The following is a 24,851-nucleotide window of genomic DNA, read 5'->3' as shown; positions in this document are numbered from 1 at the left end:
GATCCTTCGCCCCACCTGACTCGGGTCGCTGATCCTTCGCCCCACCTGACTCGGGTCGCCGATCCTTTGCCCCACGTGAGTCCAGTCCCAGAGTCTTTGTCCCAGAAGACTCAGGTCACGGGGTCTTCGTCCCAGAAGACTCCGGTCATGGGGTCTTCGTCCCAGAAGACTCCGATCCCGGAGGCTTCTTCCCACGAGACTCCGGAGGCTAGTGGCCATAGTGATGGTAGCGAGGACAACTTTTCTGATGATAGCTACAGCGACGACGAGCTGGTTGAGAAGGGAAGATGATCCAGAGAACTTCACCAACACGTCCTCCCACCACAAGCTTGTGAAGTACAGAGACGAGGGGAAGGCGAGGAAAGGGGAGGACTTTAACCCGAGCCAGGATCCTTTTGATACAGAGCTGGTGATGATATCTGGTGGCGGGAAGTCCCATGGATCTCAAGCCATTGGTGATGGACTGATACATTGTCCTAAGACTCTCCCGCAGATCAAGAAGTGCCTGAGTAGCTCTGATCCTGAGATAACGCCTCGTGCACGGCCCGCGGAGCTCACCATGGCGGTTAGTTATACGGACTCTCTCACCTTTCCGCCATTATATTGTGTGTGCATCTGTCGATGATTACAATGCTAACAAGGAGTGGTGTATTGCAATCTATTGTTGATAAAGAGTGATTGAAGATGCGGGCGCTTGTGGAGGAGGCAAATAGGGAGGTACAAAGGGAGGAGGTAGAGAGGGAGAGGGAGATGGAGGAGAGGACGACTAAGCTATTGGAGGAGGAGAGGAACCGGAATGACAATGCTAACCGGGCCCTATACGAGCTCATCGTGGTACGTTTCTCATGCATATTATCCCAATCATGCACGTAATGTTCGCATTACTATATAATATGACTAACTCGTGAGAACCAAATGTGCAGACCATGTGCAAGAAAAATGGTCAGGCCCCTCCGCCGATGCCCCAGATTGCTCCGGCGACCACGGTGAGTTTGATTTGAATGGTCATTGCTTACTACTATTCACATTTCAGTTTGCGAACTTGCTAATGAGACATTATTGGAAATGATCTTTGGTGTAGCATGGCTCTCGACAAGCATCGACCACTCCTTCTGCCAATGCCGAAACCCCGACCGGTCCTTCACCTCCGTCTGGCACTGGCGCAGCCCCGACCATTCCTACACCTCTGTGATAACGGTATTTTTCTTCTTATTTAGCATGTTTAGTCCATTTATGACATAATTTAGCCTATTTAGTCCACAAATGACATAATAAGATGAAGAAAATCAAGGAAGAGGAAGGAAAGAAGGAATAGGAAGAAAAGAAGAAGAAGACGAAGAAGAAGAAGGAGAAGAAGAAGAAGACTAGAAGAGATCTTCTTCTTCTTCTAGTCTTCTTCTTCTCCTCCTCCTCCTTCTTCTTCTTCTTCTTCTCCAAAATGAAGTTAGCTCTAAGTTATATCAAAAATGGCATAATATGCTTAGTTAGGTCAAAAATGGCATAATTAGGTAGGTAAGCTCAAAAACGACATATTTCTTCTTATTTAGCCTATTTAGTCCATTTATGACATAATTTAGCCTATTTAGTACACAAATGACATAATAATATGAAGAAAATCAAAGAAGAGGAAGAAAAGAAGGAATAGGAAGAAAAGAAGAAGAAGTAGAAGAAGAAGAAGAAGAAGAAAAGTCTTCTTCTTATAGTCTTCTTCTTCTTCTAGTTTTCTTCTTCTTCTCCAAAATGAAGTTAGCTCTAAGTTATATCTCATAATATGCTTAGTTAGGTCAAAAATGGCATAATTAGCTAGGTAAGCTCAAAATGGCATTTTTCTTCTTATTTACCTATTTAGTCCATTTATGACATAATTTAGCCTATTTAGTCCACAAATGACATAATAAGATGAAGAAAATCCAGGAAGAGGAAGAAAAGAAGGAATAGGAAGAAAAGAAGAAGAAGAAGAAAAAGAAGAAGAAAAGCAAAAATGGCATAATATGCTTAGTTCACTCAAAAATGGCATGATTAGCTAGGTTAGCTCCATTTTACCTAAGTATGCTTACTTCTTCTTCTTCTTCATTTTCTTCTTCTTCTTCTTCTGATTCTAGTATTCTTCTTCTAACTTTCTTGTTTCCCATTTTGCAGATTTAATTCACTATATGGAAGCTTGCATGGATGGAGTGCTTGTTTCCCTTTTCTTTTTTTCGTTTGTATCGATGAAAAATGTGGAACTTGTTATATGGATGCATGGAACAATGTGTTGGATGAACATTGTGATGTTACTGTAATATGTATGGATGGAACTATGTTTCTTATTATGTATGTATGTGGTCATGGAAGGAGCTATGTGTTGGATACATCATATGTCTGTTGTGCATGTGAAAAAATATGTATATCTGTGTGTGAATTCCTGTGAAATTAAATGGATTCAAATAAAAATAGGGGATATGTAGCCTCTTTGCCGTCTGCTAGCGGACGGCGAAGCTCTTTGCCATCTGCTAGCGGACGGCAAAGAGGACATGTGGCACCTACCTGTAAAACCTGGGAACACTGGCTACCTATTTGGTCACTTTGCCGTTTGCCAACAGACGACAAAGATTCAAATCACTTTGCCGTCCGCTGGTGGACAGCATAGCGGGCCACGTGGCAGCTGCCCAATGCTGCCTAGTTGAGCTCTTTGCCATCTGTCAGCGGACGGCGAAGTGATTTGACTCTTTGCCGTCCGCTGGCAGACGGCAAAGAGCGCCGTTAACCCCCTAACGGCTGTCACGCCACCGCACTGCCGTCCATTGTCTATGCCGTCTGCTGGCCTCGGATGGCGGATGGCACAATCCTTTGCCGTCCGTTTCCAGGAAGCGGACGGCAAAGAAGGCCTTCGCTGGCACGTGTTCAGCTGGATTGTTTGTCATCTGCTGGCGGACGGCAAAGAAGTTTGTCGTCTGCTGGCGGACGGCAAAGAAGTTTGCCGTCCGTGATCCATGCCTTTGCTGCCTGCCATCGCAGACGGCAAAGAAGCTGATTCCAGTAGTGTATCTCTAAGTATTTTCCTCCTGCTAAGATCACCTCTCTTAAGAACGATATTATGAATTTTAAGCAACTTGATCATGAGCATATTGCACATGGGAGAGGATGAAATTAATGATACGTAATTTTCCTACACATGGTTTGAATTTGTGGATGATTATACAAAAATTTTATGCCGGGTTGAATTTTGCTTCTAGAAATCTTTTAGATTCGGTCGCGGAAGGCACTTCTATGGAAATCACTTTAGGAGAAGCTACTAAACTCCTAGACAATATTATGGTTAATTATTCTCAATGGCACACTGAAAGATCCACTAGTAAAAAAGTTCATGTGATTGAAGAGATTAATGTTTTGAGTGGAAAGATGGATGAACTTATGAAATTGTTTGCTAATAGAAGTGTTCCTTCTGATCCTAATGATATTCCTTTGTCCACTTTGATTGAGAATAATAATGAATCTATGGATGTGAATTTTGTTGGTAGGAACAATTTTGGTAACAACGTGATAGAGGAAACTTTAATTCTAGGCCATTTCCTAATAATTCCTCTAATAATTATGGTAATTCCTAAAACAACTCTTATGGAAATTTTAATAACATGCCCTCTGATTTTGAGATTAGTGTTAAAGAATTTATGAGTTTGCAAAAGAATTTCAATGCTTTGGTTGAAGAAAAATTACTTAAGATTGATGAGTTGGCTAGGAACGTGGATAGAATTTCTCTTGTTGTTAATTCTTTGAAACTTAGATCTATTCCACCTAAGCATGACATCAATGAGTCTCTCAAAGCCATGAGAATTTCCATTGATGATAGCAAAGAAAGAACCGCTAGGATGCATGCTAAAAAAGATTGCTTTGTGAAAGCGTGTTCTTCTAGTTTTCATGATAATAATGATGAAGATCTAAAAGTGATTGATGTGACTCCTATTAAATTTTGTTTTCCAATATGAATCTTGATAAATATGTGACTAGAGATGAGTCAACTTTAGTTAAAAGGCATCCCAATGATTCGGAGTCTTTAGATCTTGATGCAAAAATTAATAGAAGTGGGATTGAAGAGGTCAAACCTTTACATAGTAATGAACCCACTATTTTGGATTTCAAGGAACTTAATTATGATAATTGCTCTTTGATATATTGTATTTCCTTGTTACAATCCGTGTTAAATTCTCCTCATGCTTATAGCCAAAATAAAGATTTTACTAAACATGTCATTGATGCTTTCATGCAATCCTATGAAGAAAAGCTTGAACTCGAAGTTTCTATCCCTATAATACTTTATGATGAGCGGGAACCTACTGTTAAAATTAAGATTAAATATTATGAATGATATGCTTTGTGTGATTTGGGTGCTAGTGTTTCCACGATTCCAAAAACTTTGTGTGATGTGCTAGGTTTCCGTGAATTTGATGATTGTTCTTTAAATTTGCATCTTGCGGATTCCACCATTAAGAAACCTATGGGAAGGATTAATGATGTTCTTATTGTTGCAAATAGGAATTATGTGCCCGTATATTTCATTGTTCTTGATATAGATTGCAATCCTACATGTCCTATTGTTCTTGGTAGACCTTTCCTTATAACGATTGGTGCAATTATTGACATGAAAGAAGGAAATATTAGATTCCAATTTCCGTTAAGGAAAGACATTGAACACTTTCCTAGGAAGAAAATTAAATTGACTTATGAATCTATTATGAGAGCCACTTATGGATTGCATACCAAAGATGGCAATACCTAGATCTATTCTTGTTTTTATGCCTAGCTAGGGGTGTTAAACGATAGCGCTTGTTGGGAGGCAACCCAATTTTATTTTTGTTCTTTCCTTTTTGCTCCTATTTAGTAATAAATAATTCATCTAGCGTCTGTTATGATTGTGTTTTTTATGTTTTAATGTCACTCTTGATTCATTGCACATCCTGGTACACCGCCGGAGGCATTCATATAGAGTCATATTTTGTTCTAAGTATCAAGTTGTAATCCTTGAGTTGTAAATAAATAGAAGTGTGATGATCATCATTATTAGAGCATTGTACCATGTGAGGAAATAAATAAATAAATAAATAAATAAATAAATAAATAAATAAATAAGAGGCCAAAGAAGCCAAACAAAAAAAGAGAGAGAGAAAAAGAGAGAAGGGACAATGTGAAGGAAATATGCCCTAGAGGCAATAATAAAGTTATTATTTATTTCCTTATATCATGATAAATGTTTATTATTCATGCTAGAATTGTATTAACCGGAAACATAATACATGTGTGAATACATAGACAAACAGAGTGTCACTAGTATGCCTCTACTTAACTAGCTCGTTGATCAAAGATGGTTAAGTTTCCTAGCCATTGACATGGGTTGTCATTTGATTAACGGGATCACATCATTAGGAGAATGATGTGATTGGCATGATCCATTCCGTTAGCTTAGCACACAATCGTTTAAGTATGTTGCTATTGCTTTCTTCATGACTTATACATGTTCCTATGACTATGAGATTATGCAACTCCCGTTTACCGGAGGAACACTTTGTGTGCTACAAAACGTCACAACGTAATTGGGTGATTATAAAGGTGCTCTACAGGTGTCTCCGAAGGTACTTGTTGGGTTGGCGTATTTCGAGATTAGGATTTGTCACTCCGATTGTCGGAGAGGTATCTCTGGGCCCTCTCGATAATGCACATCACTTAAGCCTTGCAAGCATTGCAACTAATGAGTTAGTTGCGGGATGATGTATTACGAAACGAGTAAACAGACTTGCCGGTAACGAGATTGAACTAGGTATTGAGATACCGACGATCGAATCTCGGGCAAGTAACATACCGATGACAAAGGGAACAACGTATGTTGTTATGCGGTCTGACAGATAAAGATCTTCGTAGAATATGTAGGAGCCAATATGAGCATCCAGGTTCCGCTATTGGTTATTGACCGGAGACGTGTCTTGGTCATGTCTACATAGTTCTCGAACCCATAGGGTCCGCACGCTTAACGCTACGATGACAGTTATATTATGAGTTTTATGTTTTGATGTACCGAAGGTTGTTCGGAGTCCCGGATGTGATCACGGACATGATGAGGAGTCTCGAAATGGTCGAAACATGAAGATTAATATATTGGAAGCCTATGTTTCGATATCGGAAGTGTTCTGGGTGAAATCGGGATTTTACCGGAGTACCGGGAGGTTACCGGAAACCCCCGGGGGCTTAATGGGCCTACATGGGCCTTAGTGGAAAAGGAGGGGAGCAAGTGAAGTGGGGGCGTGCCCCCCAAGGCCCAAACCAAATTGGTTTAGGGCAAAGGGGGCGGCCCCCCTCTTTCCTTCTTCCCCCCTCCCAAGTCCTAATCCAACTAGGAAAAGGGGAGGAGTCCTACTCCCGGTGGGAGTAGGACTCCTCCGGCGCGCCTCTCCCCTTGGCCGGGCGCACACCCCCTTGCTCCTTTATATACAGGGGTAGGGGGCACCTCTAGACACACAAGTTGATCAAGTTGATCGTCTCTTAGCCATGTGCGGTGCCCCCTCCACCATAGTCCACCTCGATAATACTGTAGCGGTGCTTAGGCGAAGCCCTACATCGGTAGAACATCAACATCGTCACCACGCCGTCGTGCTGACGAAACTCTCCCTCAACACTCGACAGGATCGGAGTTAGAGGGACGTCATCGGGCTGAACATGTGCTGAACTCGGAGGTGCCGTGCGTTCGGTACTTGATCGGTCGGATCGTGAAGACGTATGACTACATCAACTGCGTTGTGCTAACGCTTCCGCCTTCGGTCTACAAGGGTACGTGGACAACACTCTCCCCTCTCATTGCTATGCATCACCATGATCTTGCGTCTGCATAGGAAAATTTTGAAATTACTACATTCCCCAACAGTGGCATCCTTGCCAGGTTTTTATGCGTTGATGTTATATGCACGAGTAGAACACAAGTGAGTTGTGGGCGATATAAGTCATACTGCTTACCAACATGTCATACTTTGGATCGGCAGTATTGTTGGATGAAGCGGCCCGGACCAACATTACGCGTACGCTTACGTGAGACTGGTTCTACCGACGTGCTTTGCACATAGGTGGCTGGCGGGTGTCAGTTTCTCCAACTTTATTTGAACCGAGTGTGGCTACGCCCGGTCCTTGCGAAGGTTAAAACAACACCAACTTGACAAACTATCGTTGTGGTTTTGATGCGTAGGTAAGAACGGTTCTTGCTAAGCCCGTAGCAGCCACGTAAAACTTGCATCAACAAAGTCGAGGACGTCTAACTTGTTTTTGCAGGGCATGTTGTGATGTGATATGGTCAAGACGTGATGCTATATTGTATGAGATGATCATGTTTTGTAACCGAGTTATCGGCAACTGGCAGGAGCCATATGGTTGTTGCTTTATTGTATGCAATACAATCGCCCTGTGATGCTTTACTTTTTCACTAAACGGTAGCGATAGTCGTGGAAGCATAAGATTGGCGAGACGACAACGATACTACGATGGAGATCAAGGTGTCGCGCCAGTAACGATGGTGATCATGATGGTGCTTCGGAGATGGAGATCACAAGCACAAGATGATAATGGCCATATCATATCACTTATATTGATTGCATGTGATGTTTATCTTTTATGCATCTTATCTTGCTTTGATTGATGGTAGCATTATAAGATGATCCCTCACTAAATTATCAAAGTATAAGTGTTCTCCCTGAGTATGCACCATTGCGAAAGTTCTTCGTGCTGAGACACCACGTGATGATCGGGTGTGATAGGCTCTACGTTCAAATACAAAGGGTGCAAAACAGTTGCACACGCGGAATACTCAGGTTAAACTTGACGAGACTAGCATATAACAGATATGGCCTCGGAACACGGAGACCGAAAGGTCGAGCGTGAATCATATAGTAGATATGACCAACATAGTGATGTTCACCATGGAAACTACTCCATCTCACATGATGATCGGACATGGTTTAGTTGATTTGGATCACGTGATCACTTAGAGGATTAGAGGGATGTCTATCTAAGTGGGAGTTCTTAAGTAATATGATTAATTGAACTTAAATTTATCATGAACTTAGTACCTGATAGTATCTTGCTTGTCTATGTTGATTGTAGATAGATGGCCCGTGCTGTTGTTCCGTTGAATTTTAATGCGTTCCTTGAGAAAGCAAAGTTGAAAGATGATGGTAGCAATTACACGGACTGGGTTCGTAACTTGAGGATTATCCTCATTGCTGCATAGAAGAATTACGTCCTGGAAGCACCGCTGAGTGCCAGGCCTGCTGCTGATGCAACTGACAATGCTAAGAACGTCTGGCAGAGCAAAGCTGATGACTACTCGATAGTTCAGTGTGCCATACTTTACGGCTTAGAACCGGGACTTCAATGACGTTTTGAACGTCATGGAGCATATGAGATGTTCCAGGAGTTGAAGTTAATATTTCAAGCAAATTCCCGGATTGAGAGATATGAAGTCTCCAATAAGTTCTATAGCTGCAAGATGGAGGAGAATAGTTCTGTCAGTGAACATATACTCAGAATGTCTAGGTACCATAATCACTTGACTCAGCCGGGAGTTAATCTTCTGGTTGATAGTGTCATTGACAGAGTTCTTCAATCACTGCCACCAAGCTACAAGAGCTTCGTGATGAACTATAATATGCAAGGGATGAATAAAACAATTCCTGAGCTCTTCGCAATGCTAAAGGCTGCGGAGGTAGAAATCAAGAAGGAGCATCAAGTGTTGATGGTCAACAAGACCACTAGTTTCAAGAAAAAGGGCAAAGGGAAGAAGAAGGGGAACTTCAAGAAGAACAGCAAGGAAGTTGCTGCTCAAGAGAAGAAACCCAAGTCTAGACCTAAGCCTGAAACTGAGTGCTTCTACTGCAAGCAGACTGGTCACTGGAAGCGGAACTGCCCCACGTATTTGGCGGATAAGAAGGATGGCAAGGTGCACAAAGGTATATGTGATATACATGTTATTGATGTTTACCTTAATAATGCTCGCAGTAGCACCTGGGTATTTGATACTGGTTCTGTTGCTAATATTTGCAACTCGAAACAGGGGCTATGGATTAAGCGAAGATTGGCTAAGGACGAGGTGACGATGCGCGTGGGAAATGGTTCCAAAGTCGATGTGATCGCGGTCGGCACGCTACCTCTACATCTACCTTCGGGATTAGTATTATACCTAAATAATTGTTATTTGGTGCCAGCGTTGAGCATGAACGTTATATCTAGATCTTGTTTGATGCGAGGCGGTTATTCATTTAAATCAGAAAATAATGGTTGTTCTATTTATATGAGTAATATCTTTTATGGTCATGCACCCGTGAAGAGTGGTCTATTCTTATTGAATCTCGATAGTAGTGACACACATATTCATAATGTTGAAACCAAAAGATGCAGAGTTGATAATGATAGTGCAACTTATTTGTGGCACTGCCGTTTAGGTCATATCGATGTAAAGTGCATGAAGAAACTCCATACTGATGGACTTTTGGAACCACTTGATTATGAATCACTTGGTACTTGCGAATCGTGCCTCATGGGCAAGATGACTAAAACGCCATTCTCCGGAACTATGGAGAGAGCAACAGATTTGTTGGAAATCATACATACAGATGTATGTGGTCCGATGGATGTTGAGGCTCGTGGCGGATATCGTTATTTTCTCACCTTCATAGATGATTTAAGCAGATATGGGCATATCTACTTAATGAAGCATATGTCTGAAACATTTGAAAAGTTCAAAGAATTTCAGAGTGAAGTTGAAAATCATCGTAACAAGAAAATAAAGTTTCTACGATCTGATCGTGGAGGAGAATATTTGAGTTACGAGTTTGGCCTACATTTGAAACAATGCAGAATAGTTTCGCAACTCACACTACCCAGAACACCACAGCGTAATGGTGTGTCCGAACGTCATAATCATACTTTACTAGATATGGTGCGATCTATGATGTCTCTTACAGATTTACCGCTATCGTTTTGGGGTTATGCTTTAGAGACGGCCGCATTCATGTTAAATAGGGCACCATCGAAATCCGTTGAGACGATGTCTTATGAACTATGGTTTGGTAAGAAACCAAATTTGTCATTTCTGAAAGTTTGGGGCCGCGATGCTTATGTGAAAAAGCTTCAACCTGATAAGCTCGAACCCAAATCGGAGAAATGTGTCTTCATAGGATACCCAAAGGAGACTGTTGGGTATACCTTCTATCACAGATCCTAAGGCAAGACTTTTGTTGCTAAATTCAGAGTTTTTCTAGAGAAGGAGTTTCTCTCGAAAGAAGTGAGTGGGAGGAAATTAGAACTTGATGAGGTAACTGTACCTGCTCCCTTATTGGAAAGTAGTTCATCACAGAAAACGGTTTCTGCGACACCTACACCAATTAGTGAGGAAGTTAATGATGATGATCATGAAACTTTAGATCAAGTTGTTACTGAACCTCGTAGGTCAACCAGAGTAAGATCCGCACCAGAGTGGTACGGTAATCCTGTTCTGGAAGTTATGTTACTAGACCATGACGAACCTACGAACTATGAAGAAGCGATGGTGAGCCCAGATTCCGCAAAATGGCTTGAGGCCATGAAATCTAAGATGGGATCCATGTATGAGAACAAAGTGTGGACTTTGGTTGACTTGCCCGTTGATCGGCAAGCAATTGAGAATAAATGGATCTTCAAGAAGAATACTGACGCTGACGGTAATGTTACTGTCTATAAAGCTCGACTTGTTGCGAAAGGTTTTCAACAAGTTCAAGGGATTGACTACAATGAGACCTTCTCACCCGTAGCGATGCTTAAGTCTGTCCGAATCATGTTAGCAATTGCCGCGTTTTATGATTATGAAATATGGCAGATGGATGTCAAAATTGCATTCTTGAATGGATTTCTGGAAGAAGAGTTGTATATGATGCAACCGGAAGGTTTTGTCGATCCAAAGGGAGCTAACAAAGTGTGCAAGCTCCAGCGATCCATTTATGGACTGGTGCAAGCCTCTCAGAGTTGGCATAAACACTTTCATAGTGTGATCAAAGCATTTGGTTTTATACAGACTTTTGGAGAAGTCTGTATTTACAAGAAAGTGAGTGGGAGCTTTGTAGCATTTCTGATATTATATGTGGATGACATATTACTGATTGGAAATGATATAGATTTTTTGGATAGCATAAAGGGATACTTGAATAAGAGTTTTTCAATGAAAGACCTCGGTGAAGCTGCTTACATATTGGGCATTAAGATCTATAGAGATAGATCAAGACGCTTAATTGGACTTTCACAAAGCACATACCTTGACAAAGTTTTGAAGAAGTTCAAAATGGATCAAGCAAAGAAAGGGTTCTTGCCTGTATTACAATGTGTGAAGTTGAGTAAGACTCAATGCCCGACCACTGCAGAAGATAAAGAGAAAATGAAAGATGTTCCCTATGCTTCAGCCATAGGCTCTATCATGTATGCAATGTTGTGTACCAGACCTGATGTGTGCCTTGCTATAAGTCTAAGGATATGTTTCTTGTTTATGGAGGTGACAAAGAGCACATCGTAAACGGTTACGTTGATGCAAGCTTTGACACTGATCTGGACGATTCGAAATCGCAAACTGGATACGTGTTTACATTGAACGGTGGAGCTGTCAGTTGGTGCAGTTCTAAACAAAGCGTCGTGGCGGGATCTACATGTGAAGCGGAGTACATAGATGCTTCGGAAGCAGCAAATGAAGGAGTTCATATCCGATCTAGGTGTCATACCTAGTGCATCGGGTCCAATGAAAATCTTTTGTGACAATACTGGAGCAATTGCCTTAGCGAAGGAATCCAGATTTCACAAGAGAACCAAGCACATCAAGAGACGCTTCAATTCCATCCTGGATCTAGTCCAGGTGGGAGACATAGAAATTTGCAAGATACATACGGATCTGAGTGTTGCAGACCCGCTGACTAAGCCTCTTCCACGAGCAAAACATGATTAGCACCAAGGCTCCATGGGTGTTAGAATCATTACTGTGAATCCAGATTATTGACTCGAGTGCAAGTGGGAGACTGAAGGAAATATACCCTAGAGGTAATAATAAAGTTATTATTTATTTCCTTATATCATGATAAATGTTTATTATTCATGCTAGAATTGTATTAACCGGAAACATAATACATGTGTGAATACATAGACAAACAGAGTGTCACTAGTATGCCTCTACTTAACTAGCTCGTTGATCAAAGATGGTTAAGTTTCCTAGCCATTGACATGGGTTGTCATTTGATTAACGGGATACATCATTAGGAGAATGATGTGATTGACATGACCCATTCCGTTAGCTTAGCACACGATCGTTTAAGTATGTTGCTATTGCTTTCTTCATGACTTATACATGTTCCTATGACTATGAGATTATGCAACTCCCGTTTACCGGAGGAACACTTTGTGTGCTACCAAACGTCACAACGTAACTGGGTGATTATAAAGGTGCTCTACAGGTGTCTCCGAAGGTACTTGTTGGGTTGGCGTATTTCGAGATTAGGATTTGTCACTCCGATTGTCGGAGAGGTATCTCTGGGCCCTCTCGGTAATGCACATCACTTAAGCCTTGCAAGCATTGAAACTAATGAGTTAGTTGCGGGATGATGTATTATGGAACGAGTAAAGAGACTTGCTGGTAACGAGATTGAACTAGGTATTGAGATACCGACGATCGAATCTCGGGCAAGTAACATACCGATGACAAAGGGAACAACGTATGTTGTTATGCGGTCTGACCGATAAAGATCTTCGTAGAATATGTAGCAGCCAATATGAGCATCCAGGTTCCGCTATTGGTTATTGACCGGAGACGTGTCTCGGTCATGTCTACATAGTTCTCGAACCCGTAGGGTCCGCACGCTTAACGCTACGATGACAGTTATATTATGAGTTTTATGTTTTGATGTACCGAAGGTTGTTCGGAGTCCCGGATGTGATCACGGACATGACGAGGAGTCTCAAAATGGTCGAGACATGAAGATTAATATATTGGAAGCCTATGCTTGGATATCGGAAGTGTTCCGGGTGAAATCGGGATTTTACCGGAGTACCGGGAGGTTACCGGAACCCCCCGGGGGTTTCCTACATGGGCCTTAGTGGAAAAGGAGGGGAGCAAGGGAAGTGTGGGGCGCCCCCCCAAGGCCCAAACCGAATTGGTTTAGGGCAAAGGGGGTCGTCCCCCCTCTTTCCTTCTTCCCCCCTCCCAAGTCCTAATCCAACTAGGAAAAGGGGGGAGTCCTACTCCCATCGGGAGTAGGACTCCTCCGGCGCGCCTCTCCCCTTGGCCGGCCGCACCCCCCTTGCTCATTTATATACAGGGTCAGGGGGGCACCTCTAGACACACAAGTTGATCAAGTTGATCGTCTCTTAGCCGTGTGCGGTGCCCCCCTCCACCATAGTCCACCTCGATAATACTGTAGCGGTGCTTAGGCGAAGCCCTGCGTCGATAGAACATCAACATCGTCACCACGCCGCCGTGCTGACGAAACTCTCCCTCAACACTCGGCTGGATCGGAGTTAGGGGGACGTCATTGGGGTTAATGTGTGCTGAACTCGGAGGTGTCGTGCGTTCGGTACCTGATCGGTCGGATCATGAAGACGTACGACTACATCAACCGCGTTGTGCAAACGCTTCCGCTTTCGGTCTACGAGGGTACGTGGACAAAACTCTCCCCTCTCGTTGCTATGCATCACCATGATCTTGCGTGTGCGTAGGAAAATTTTGAAATTACTACGTTCCCCAACACAATGCTACTATCCTTTTTCCACACTTGTGCTTCAAAGTAGCACCATCTTCATGATAGAGAGTCTCTTATTTTGTCACTTTCATATACTAGTGGGAATTTTTGTTATAGAACTTGGCTTGTATATTCCAATAATGGGCCTCCTCAAAATGCCCTAGGTCTTCGTGAGCAAGCAAGTTGGATGCACACCCACTTAGTTTTTTTGTTGAGCTTTCATACATTTATAGCTCTAGTGCATTTGTTGCATGGCAATCCCTACTCACTCACATTGATATCTATTGATGGGCATCTCCATAGCCCATTAATACGCCTAGTTGATGTGAGACCATCTTCCTCCATTTTGTCTTCTCCACAACCACCACTCTATTCCACATATTGTGCTATGTCCATGGCTCATGGTCATGTATTGCGTGAAAGTTGAAAAAGTTTGAGAGTACTAAAGTATGAAACAATTGCTTGGCTTTTCATCGAGGTTGTGCATGATCTGAATATTTTGAGTGATGAATATGGAGCATAGCCAAACTATATGATTTTGTAGGGATGAACCTTCTTTGGCCATGTTATTTTGAGAAGACATGATTAATTTGTTAGTATGCTTGAAGTATTATTATTTTTATGTCAATATTAAACTTTTGTCTTAAATCTTTTGGATCTAAAAATTCATGCCACAATAAATAAAATTACATTGATAATTATGTTAGGTAGCATTCCACATAAAAAATTCTGTAATTATCATTTACCTACTCGAGGACGAGCAGGAATTAAGCTTGGGGATGCTTGATACGTCTCCAATGTATCTATAATTTTTTATTGTTCCATGCTATTATATTATCTGTTTTGGATGTTTAATGGGCTTTAATATGCTCTTTTATATTATTTTTGGGACTAACCTATTAACCAGAGGCCCAGTGCCAGTTTCTGTTTTTTTGCCCATTTTAGAGTTTCGCAGAAAAGGAATACCAAAGGGAGTCCAAACGGAATGAAACCTTCGCGATGATCTTTCTTGGACCGAAAGCAATCCAGAAGACTTGGAGTCGAAGTCTGGAACTCCATGAGGCGGACACGAGGCAGGAGGGCACGCCCCCCATCCTCGTGGGCCCCTTGTAGCTCCACCGACGTACTTCCTTTGCCTATATATATACTCTTATACCCTAGATCGATCGCAGAGAGCCACAAAAACACCTTTCCACTGCCGCAACCTTCTGTACCCGTGAGATCCCATCTTGGGACCTCTTCCGGTGATCTGCCGGAGGGGGTTTGATCACGGAGGGCTTCTACATCAACACCATTGCCTCTCCGATGAAGCTTGAGTGGTTTACCACAGACCTTCGGATCCATAGTTATTAGCTAGATGGCTTCTTCTCTCTCTTTGATTCTCAATACAAAGTTCTCCTCGATGTTCTTGGAGATCTATTCGATGTAATAATCTTTTGGGTGTGTTTGTCGAGATCCGATGAATTGTGGGTTTATGAACAAGATTATTTATGAATATTATTTGGTTCATCTCTGAATTCTTATATGCATGATTTGATATCTTTGCAAGTCTCTTCGAATTATCGGTTTAGTTTGGCCTACTAGATTGATCTTTCTTGCAATGGGAGAAGTGCTTAGCTTTAGGTTCAATCTTGCGGTGTCCTTTCCGAGTGACAGTAGGGGCAGCAAGGCATGTATTGTATTGTTGCCATCGAGGATAAAAAGATGGGGTTTATATCACATTGTTTGAGTTTATCCCTCTACATCATGTCATCTTGCTTAATGTGTTACTCTGTTCTTATGAACTTAATACTCTAGATGCATGCTGGATAGCGGTCGATGTGTGGAGTAATAGTAGTAGATGCAGAATCGTTTTGGTCTACTTGACACGGACGTGATGCCTATATTCATGATCATTGCCTTAGGTATCTTCATAACTATGCACTTTTCTATCAATTGCTCGGCAGTAATTTGTTCACCCACCGTAATACATGCTATTTTGAGAGAAGCCACTAGTGAAACGTATGGCCCCTAGGTCTCTTTATTGTTATATTGCATCTTTTTTATTTACACCGCATCTCGTTTACTATTTTGCAATCTTTACTTTCCGATCTATACAACAAAAATACCAAAAATATTTACTTTACTATCTTTATTAGATCTCACTTTTGCGAGTGACCGTGAAAGGATTGACAACCCCTTTATCGCGTTGGTTGCAAGGTTCTTGATTGTTTGTGCATGTACTAGGTGACTTGTGCGTTGTCTCCTACTAGATTGATACCTTGGTTCTCAAAACTGAGAGAAATACTTATGCTACTTTGCTGCATCACCCTTTCCTCTTCAAGGGAAAACCAACACATGCTCAAGAGGTAGCAATGATGTGATCCACGGAGGGCTTCACCTAAGCACTACGAAAATATGACCGAGGTGGTAAACTATGGATGGGGGCACCACACACGGCTAACACAATTGATGTTGTGCCTTTGGGGGGCCCTCTGCCCACGGATATAAAGGGGGGGGGAAGGAGGAGGCCGGCCAAGGGGGAGGCGCGCCAAGGGGGGAAGTCCTACTAGGACTCCAAACCTAGTAGGATTCAGCCCCCTTTCCTTCCAACGGCGAGAGGGGAGGGGAAAGGAGTGAGAGGGAGAAGGAAAGAGGGGGGCCGCACCCCCTCCCCTTGTCCAATTCAGATTGGGGCAAGGGGGGCACACCCCACCTCCTGTGGCCTGCCTCCTCTCCTCCACTATGGCCCATTAGGCCCAATAACTTTCCCGGGGGTTCCGGTAACCTCCTGGTACTCTGAAAAATCCTCGATTTCTTCGGAACCATTCCGGTGTCCGTATATAACCTTCCAATATATCAATCTTTACCTCTCGACCATTTTGAGACTCCTCGTCATGTCCGTGATCTCATCCGGTACTCCGAACAAACTTCGGTCATCAAAAACACATAACCATAATACAAATCATCATCGTACGTTAAGCGTGCGGACCCTACGGGTTCGAGAACTATGTAGACATGACCGAGACACATCTCTGGACTATAACCAATAGCGGAACCTGGATGCTCATATTGGCTCCTCCATATTCTACAAAGATCTTTATCGGTCAAACCGCATAACAACATACGTCATTCCCTTTGTCATCGGTATGTTATTTGTCCGAGATTCGATCGTTGGTATCATCATACCTAGTTCAATCTCATTACAGGCAAGTCTCTTTACTCATTATGTAATGCATCATCCCACAACTAACTCATTAGTCATATTGCTTGCAAGGCTTGTAGTGATGTGCATTACCGAGAGGGCCCAGAGATACCTCTCCGATACACGGAGTGAAAAATCCTAATATCGATCTATGCCAACTCAACAAACACCTTCGAGACACCTGTAGAGCATCTTTATAATCACCTAATTACATTGTGACGTTTGATAGCACACAAGGTGTTCCTGCGGTATTTGGGAGTTGCATAATCTCATAGTCAGGGGAATATGTATAAGTCATGAAGAAAGCAATAGCAATACAACTAGACGATCGTAATGCTAAGCTAACAGATGAGTCTTGTCCATCAAATCATTCTCCTAATGATGTGATCCCGTTTATCAAATGACAACACATGTCTATGGTTAGGAAACTTAACCATCTTTGATTAACGAGCTAGTCTAGTAGAGGCTTATTAGGGACACTGTGTTTTGTCTATGTATCCACACATGTATCAAGTTTCCGGTTAATACAATTCTAGTATGAATAATAAACATTTATCATGATATAAGGAAATATAAATAACAACTTTATTATTGCCTCTATGTCATATTTTCTTCAGAAATAAAGGTCTCCATGCCTAGCCCCCGTTCTGGTGATGCGTATAGCATCATCGGTGGGCATGTGAAGGTGTGTCTCCGGCGGATCTGTCTTTGGTGGATTTGCTCGGATCTATTCGTCATTTGTCTTTGTTCATGTGTCTTCAGGTTGGATCCTTTTGATCTACACTCTTCATCCACGGTGGTTGTTGTTTTGGTGCGTTGGTTCTACTAGGTGATACCCGCGCGTTGCTGCGGGCCTGAAATGCGTAGATTCATATTCATAGAATTAGAGACAAAACATAGTAGAATATTGAGCAACGGTATATAAATAAAAGTATATTCTAGGTGCCTCCTGGATTGCTGCAGACGCAAAATGAATCCCACAAATAAGCCTCATATACATAGGAAACGACACTAAGAATCCAGTTAAACAAAGTGGTTGAAATACTCGTGAAATGTGTCTCGTTGATACAGCTCCTGATCCTTGGAACTTCAGATCAAAACTCATTCTCGTCAATTGAAAGTTTTCAGTTATCTATAAAGAAAATAAAATTTGGTTAGAAACTTGGAGTTGATACAACTAATGACAATAATTAAAAGCACAAAATAAACCATATGTATAAGACCTACTTCCTCCATCTGAAATTAGTTGACGCTCAAACAAATGTATCTACATGTATTCCAGTCCTGATCCCTATGCACTCTAGGTGAAATATCATCCTTGTCATTGTGAAAGTTTTCTTTATAAAGTTCATTTAGAAAATTGGAATTGACATAGCTAATCACAACAATTAACTTGGAAACTGCACTAACCAAAAAATGATTGTGTTTAAGTTTGCAAATGCATATTTTCACACCACGTGGAATTGACTTAATAACAACAATCATGCATATATTATATGTAAGTATTATCACAAAACTAAGTAAAACTAACTGAACCATGTTTCAGCTGCGAAGCACGACGTTTCCTAAAGCATCGAGTAGTTACATTTAACACCAAAATTGCACATAGAATCTCCAACAAATCAGTAAGAAAAAGTCTTAATTCAGTTATGGGGTCTCATAAACAAATAATGAATGGGTAGCCATGTTGACTGCATGGACTGCTTGCAAAATAATCCCTCTGCTACAAAATTCAGAGACATATATTAGCAAATAGCAATGAACCACTTGTGTAAGCCAAATGTTTACAAAGGCACACTGTATAATCTAAATTATTTATGCTGCCTTAGGTCCACGTGAAAGAGCATCTCCATTGCTGAAAACGCATGAGAAATTCAGAGACACATATTAGTAATCAAAATCAGATGTATAGTCTAAACTGATATCTGCTACGTACCTTTTGTCTAAGTGAAAGAGCATCTCCATGAAATCCATGTGGGCATGAGGGAGCACACGGAGCTGATAGTCTGGACACGAGAGTATCTGACGCATGTGAAGCGGATGAACACATGTTGCAGCCTGCAAAGTAGGGACTGGGAAGTGACCGGAAAGGTAGAATCAGAACAACCGACCACACAGAAACAGTTCAATGATGTTACTCGAATGTAAGCGCGGAGGTGCTGACCTAATAAGCTGATGTGCTAGTCCCAATGGTGGAGTCTGTTGAAGTCTTGTTTGATTGAGTCGGATTCCCCACCTCTAATTGCCGCCGATGGCGGTCGTGGGAGCATAGCGACGACGTGCGGATGCCTCAACGGGTGTGTGCTATTCGACGATCTGGGTTTCTGTGTGTTCAGCAATGGCGGCAGCCCGTCCCTGTCTTCCCCCAATCAGAGAGGCATCGGATGTGATGTGAGGCTAGGCAGACTAGCTGGCGTGCGGGAGATGGTCCAGAGCAGAGCAACGGCTTGCACAACGGCGTGTCTTCCTCGACGATGTGGGTGTTTGGCAACGGAACCACGTCCCGAACCGCGCCCAGGGTTGCATCGGAAAGAGGCAAACGCGCGATTGTGTGGGAGGATCTAGCACACACAGGTTTGTAGATGCGAGGTGCGGGGGCGGTGGCGCACAATTTAATGTAGCTTTTTCTTCCGGTAACGGAGGGCAAGGTAATGAGGGCGATCAACGCTGCGGTTTCATGTGCAATTGCGTCCGGAAGAGCTTCGGTCGAGGCAGCGGAAGAGATAGCGGCGGCGATGAGAGTCACGACGGAGAAGATGACTGTCAGGTGTCAGCCAAATAGTGCCGCAGCTGAAGCCCATGGGCTGTACGGGCTATACAACCCACATACCAAATATTGAACCGGGCCATGTGTCCATGTGTAAGGTAGCGCACCAGCGCTACTCGACTCAGGCAGCCCATGTGAAGTGGCTTCGTACAACCCAAGCGCTGGAAGCCGATACGGGAACGCAGCGAGCGTTAGTGTAGACATCTGATTGCGTTCATAGTTGATCCAATGGCTAATAATAATTCGGGTGATGTGACTGCGCGAGAAGCCAGGAAAATCAGCTAGTGGCGGGCTCCTATTTAGATATAGAAGATTAGGCCTTAGCACGACGACTTTCCGATTGTCTACTACAACAAGGTTTGTCCGCCTCCGGCGAGGGAGGGGCGATTACAGTGACGCGTCTTTGTCTCGTTTTAGTACTTGTAGTCATCGGTAGATAGTCTGGATCTGGATGTAATTTTTATTATTTCCAGTATTCGTTGTACAACCATGATTGAAGACGAATAGATTGAAAGTTTTTCCAAAAAAAAAGAAAAAAAGAATTCTGTACTTTTCTCTATATTTCTTGAATTGGCCTTCTCCCCTATTTTTGTATGGTGCTAACACAATCTTAGTTCATCTTCACAATTTCTCTGGGAACAGTATTAAAAATTCATAATTAACAGTAAAAAAAATGTGTATCTCGAAAAAAGACTGTGAGGAGGCTGCATGTAAGGGCATGTACAATGATGGCATATGGATACATATGCCCATGACAAAAAGTAATTTGAGACATTTACATTTATTTTTTCTCCCCAATACAAGCTACCACTAGTGGATCTCATTAAAAAATAGAAAATAAAGACTTTAGTACATATGCATCTTTACTTCTCATTCCAACCTTTTTAGTTTTTATCACTGGACCACACTTTTTCTCTTCAAGCACCCGCTTTCTAAAAAGGAACTCGCTTCCCTATCCGAACCTGCTTTACATCATATCCGATCCTACATGATATGTGAGGCATCACCTTAAGGCTATGCATTGTACATGCCCTAAATGGGCTTAGTTGCGCAACTAACGAGGGAGCCTTTTAGGCCTATGCGGAGGGAGGCAGGCTGGGACGATGAAGGTAGGGAAGGGACGATGCACCCACTCACTCACTCACAACTCCCCTTCTCCGTTCACCATTCAGGTGATGGACATGGCCTGTTTCAGTTTTGCAGGGCATAGTGTTGTCCCCAGGCATGAGGCTCTTCAGCTCGCTGCCAGGATGGGCTTGGACTTGGTTGAGGTACACTACTCCATACTGCATTTTTCTTCTTCATCTTCAATTGTTTGTGTCCTGGTGTTGGTGTTTTCTTACTGTTCAATCAAGTCTTGCATTTTCATTTCTCACGGTTATCTTTTCGTCGGTGCAGGTCCACAGAAAAACAGACCCTCCTGTTTGCAAGATCATGGACTTTCACAAAGAGAAGTATAACAAAGATGTCAAGGAGAAAGAACGCTTAAAAACCAAGGTGTGTGTGATAAATCCTCGTTGAATCAGTCGTCCCATCAACACTGCAGTTGAGTTGAAATGTTTAGAAAGGAGCCATGTTCGTAATTGTTTAAGATCATTGGACTAAACTATCAGTTCCTTGATCCGTGGTAAGGAAACCGTTTTTTAGATACAGTCAATCTCAGCTACAGAAACTGTCATTTGCTTTAACCAGATGCTGTTGCTTTTTTAAAAGACACAAATAACTCTTTGATCTCTACAAAAACAACGGCATCTGGTTAAGAGCTATAGACATCTTATGTACTCCCTCCGTGCCTAAATATAAGATGTTTTGACATCTTATATTTAGGCACGGAGGGAGTACTCCTTAGTAGAATACATAGAAGATGTTCTTTGTAGGGGCATCTGCTACTGTTGAGTCTGTTGTTGAGTGGAAATGGCCAGAATTGCATTTCTTTACTATTTGTCGTACTAGAGCACATTCGTGGTTACTGTGCTGTGTGTTGGGTTAGCTAGGGGATTATGTACTAATTCTAGTAAGATTTTACTGTTGCTTCATAAAAAAATTGATTTCGATTAACTGCTGTGTCCAGACTAGAAATGTGTAAATGCTTTTGAAAAGTACTGCAATGCTAAATGTAGCCTTAAAAACAGAGCAAGGGAAATGTTAATCACTTATACCTCCTTGCATGTTTATATTACCTCTGCATAAATCATAATAATGAGCACTTTCAATGTTCTGCAGTCTGCTATTGTCTTGCGTGGTGGAGATAACAAAGAAGTGCGGTTTAAGGCGAAAACAGTAAGTTTTCTTAATGTTGTAGTTCTTTTGTTAATTGCAGGCTGCATGATTTTTTATTCTTATACGGAATGCATGATTGATTAGTATTTGAAGTGAAAACAGTTTTTTTTGCTTGTTCTATTTTGGTCCTTGCTGTTTGGCAGTAATAGTGAATATTCTATCATAACTTTTTTGTTCAGATGTGGAATGCATGCTTGATTGCTACCTTTTAGCTGGAGTAATAGCTTGATTGTACTGCTACATGCTTCTTTTGCTGTTTGTTTGGACCTATACCTAGTTGAACTCATTCATTGAGCTGGTGTCACATAAGGTTGTTGAGGAACATAAACTACTGTTTGCAGGAAATTAAAGACTTGAAGGTGAAAGCAGATGCAATTACCAGACTAATGGAGCGTGGTTACAGGGTGAAGGTAAGAGTGCTCATGTACTTTTTAGTTCTTATTTTGTATGATTTTGCAAATATTTGGTGACAACCCAAGGAACTGTATCACATGGAATTGTCAATAAACCTTATTTGTATTTTTTTCCTGTTTAACCATTATTTTATAATAATGTTTACTGGGCAATCCCCAAGGAAACTTTATAACTGTAGAAAGGGAAACCAAATAGTGTGATATGATCAGGGGCCTTTTGTGGATCTGGAACTGTTGATTGTGAAAGCTGTTGTGACATGTAGGAGCGTAACATAGCTGAAGCGTAGTATACTGTTAAGTACATTGATCTCCCTGTATCGATGTTTGGCACTGCAGAAGATGATCTGTGCTAAAGGTGTGTGTGGAGTTTAGTTTTTGTTGCAGAGTCTTACATCATATGTTGAGTCTAGATCGATCCCTAACTGAAGTTGTACATGCTGGTGGTCATATTGATGTTATAATTGGATCTTGATGATATGGCTTGTATGTGACGGCAGTATGTGTACAGTCTCTATTTCTACCTATATAATGATAATGGGCATGTAGTTTATTATTCAGGAGGAACTTTCTGTTTTCTCCTTGCCTTAGGAGAACCCCAGCTGTCTCATATCTTGTTTGAGTGATAATTCTATCTGTTGGATCTAAACTGTGGATGGAGAATCACAGTAACATGTTTTCTCTTTATCTTCACTTGAAGCAATAATTGCCTGACGGACTTTGCCTTTATTTTTACCTAAGATGACAGTATTTAGCAGTGTCTTTGAAACTGCTAACCAGCATGCATGCATATATCGGATACCAGCTTGAACTGGATTTTCGTTTACAGCCTATTTATTTAGACTTCATAGCTATCTATTGGATTTGTGGATGTTCACATGTATATGTTTCTCTTAAATTCTCAGGCACAAACTGTGAAAAACTTAACGATGCTTCTGTTTGTCAGTGCATGGCAATGCCTGCAGGTAATGAAGCAGAAGATTTAGGCGGACCGCTATCTCGGCTGTTAGGACTTGTGAGTATTTTGTTCTGTATTGTCCCCTTCAGTTTAAGAATTGCTCTCCATGAAAGTTCATCTCTTTCTACAATTTCACCAATTGAACAGATACAAGATGTCTGTATTGTGGAAAGTGGGCCACATTTGGACTCCAAGCATGCATATGTTATTGTCAGGCATGTGAAGTTTGCAACCAAGAAAGGCGGAAAGAAAGCTAGCAAGGCCATGGAAGACGCGGGCAAAGGCACCCCCCACAACACTGCCTCTGAATCACCAGCCACTGCTACTGATAGTGGGGACAAGACAAGTGAACATGGTTTGGAAGTTGGGGATGTTGGCAAAACGCCATCCTATCTCTCTCGTGAATCTGTGGTGCAAAAAGAAAGGCAAGATAGAGGCGTTGGAGGCAGGAACCGCGATAACATGGACAACATGAGTGCTGTAGGAAACAGGATTAACCGTGGTCAGGGGGGATCACAATCATCCGATCGTGGACTCGGTTGTAGGAGTGGAAATTCTCACATGGAAAAGCGAGAGAAGACTAATCAGGATATGGCACCTGAGCAAACCAACAGGTATGCCAGCCGTAGACAGCAGATGGGAGGCGACAACCAAGGCAGACCCCTGCAGGACCCGAGAAGAAATGAAAATGAAGGTCGCCACCGGTTCAACGACAATCAAAGGCCTTTTGAACAGCCTAGCCCGCTATCGCCAAGGTTCAGCCAAGGCAGACCCCCACAGGACCCGAGAAGAAATGAAAATGAAGCCCGCCACTGGTTCAACGACAACCAGAGGCCTTTGGAACAGCCTAGCCCGCCATCGCCAAGGTTGAGCCAAGGACGACCCCCACAGGACCCGAGAAGAAACGAGAGAGGAAGCCATGTCCCATCGAATAACAACCAGCCGCGACGACTCCAACAATCGAATCAGAACAGTGGACCATTAGCAGGCCGGGACGCAGGGAGTCCGACTCCGACAGCCAGGAGTTTGGGCGTCCTCAGCAGCCGAACGCCAGCCACAACATCCGAGCCGAAGAAGGCAGATGGCGTGTCCGCTGCTGGTAAACCTTCTGACCCCGGTCCGTCCAAAAGCTTTGGAATATTTAGTACTCCCTGAAAGTGATTCCGGTGATAAAAAAAAGGTCGTGAAAAAAGACGAGTAAGTTCTGTGGCGAAGTTTGCAGAGCAAATATTATTCCGCTTGTGGGGGTGGAGTTCTCCGTGGCGTCTATTGAGAATGTTTGTGATTGCTGCTTCAACAAGGCCTGTTTATGAGCAGCAAGTGGCTGTTTTTGGCCACCATTTTTGTCGTTATTATTTATTTGTTTCGAATAATCCTTAATTATCCCCATCATCGATCCTTTGCATAAAAAAGAACATGGGACATGAGCCCATGCATACATGTAATGTGGTGTGTGTCAGCTCATTTTGACGGGAAAAAAATCCAAGATTTATTG

At 42.3% G+C, this 24,851-nt stretch overlaps 1 protein-coding gene across 1 annotated transcript; it reads left to right on the top strand.

Annotated features, from left to right (window-relative positions):
* Positions 1–223: 223 nt before the first annotated feature.
* On the top strand, positions 224–24,598 carry LOC125507488 (translation initiation factor IF3-1, mitochondrial-like). Its single transcript, XM_048672056.1, has 8 exons — positions 224–565; positions 924–986; positions 20,881–20,979; positions 21,107–21,205; positions 21,932–21,988; positions 22,330–22,398; positions 23,345–23,413; positions 23,504–24,598. Exons 1-8 carry the CDS (start codon positions 224–226, stop codon positions 24,509–24,511), a joined length of 1,806 nt encoding a protein of 601 aa, XP_048528013.1. The 3' UTR covers positions 24,512–24,598.
* Positions 24,599–24,851: the final 253 nt, after the last annotated feature.

The sequence above is a fragment of the Triticum urartu genome, chromosome 5, assembly GCF_003073215.2.
Source record: "Triticum urartu cultivar G1812 chromosome 5, Tu2.1, whole genome shotgun sequence".
In the NCBI taxonomy this organism is placed as follows: domain Eukaryota; kingdom Viridiplantae; phylum Streptophyta; class Magnoliopsida; order Poales; family Poaceae; genus Triticum; species Triticum urartu.
This window is presented reverse-complemented; position numbering and strand designations above follow the sequence as displayed.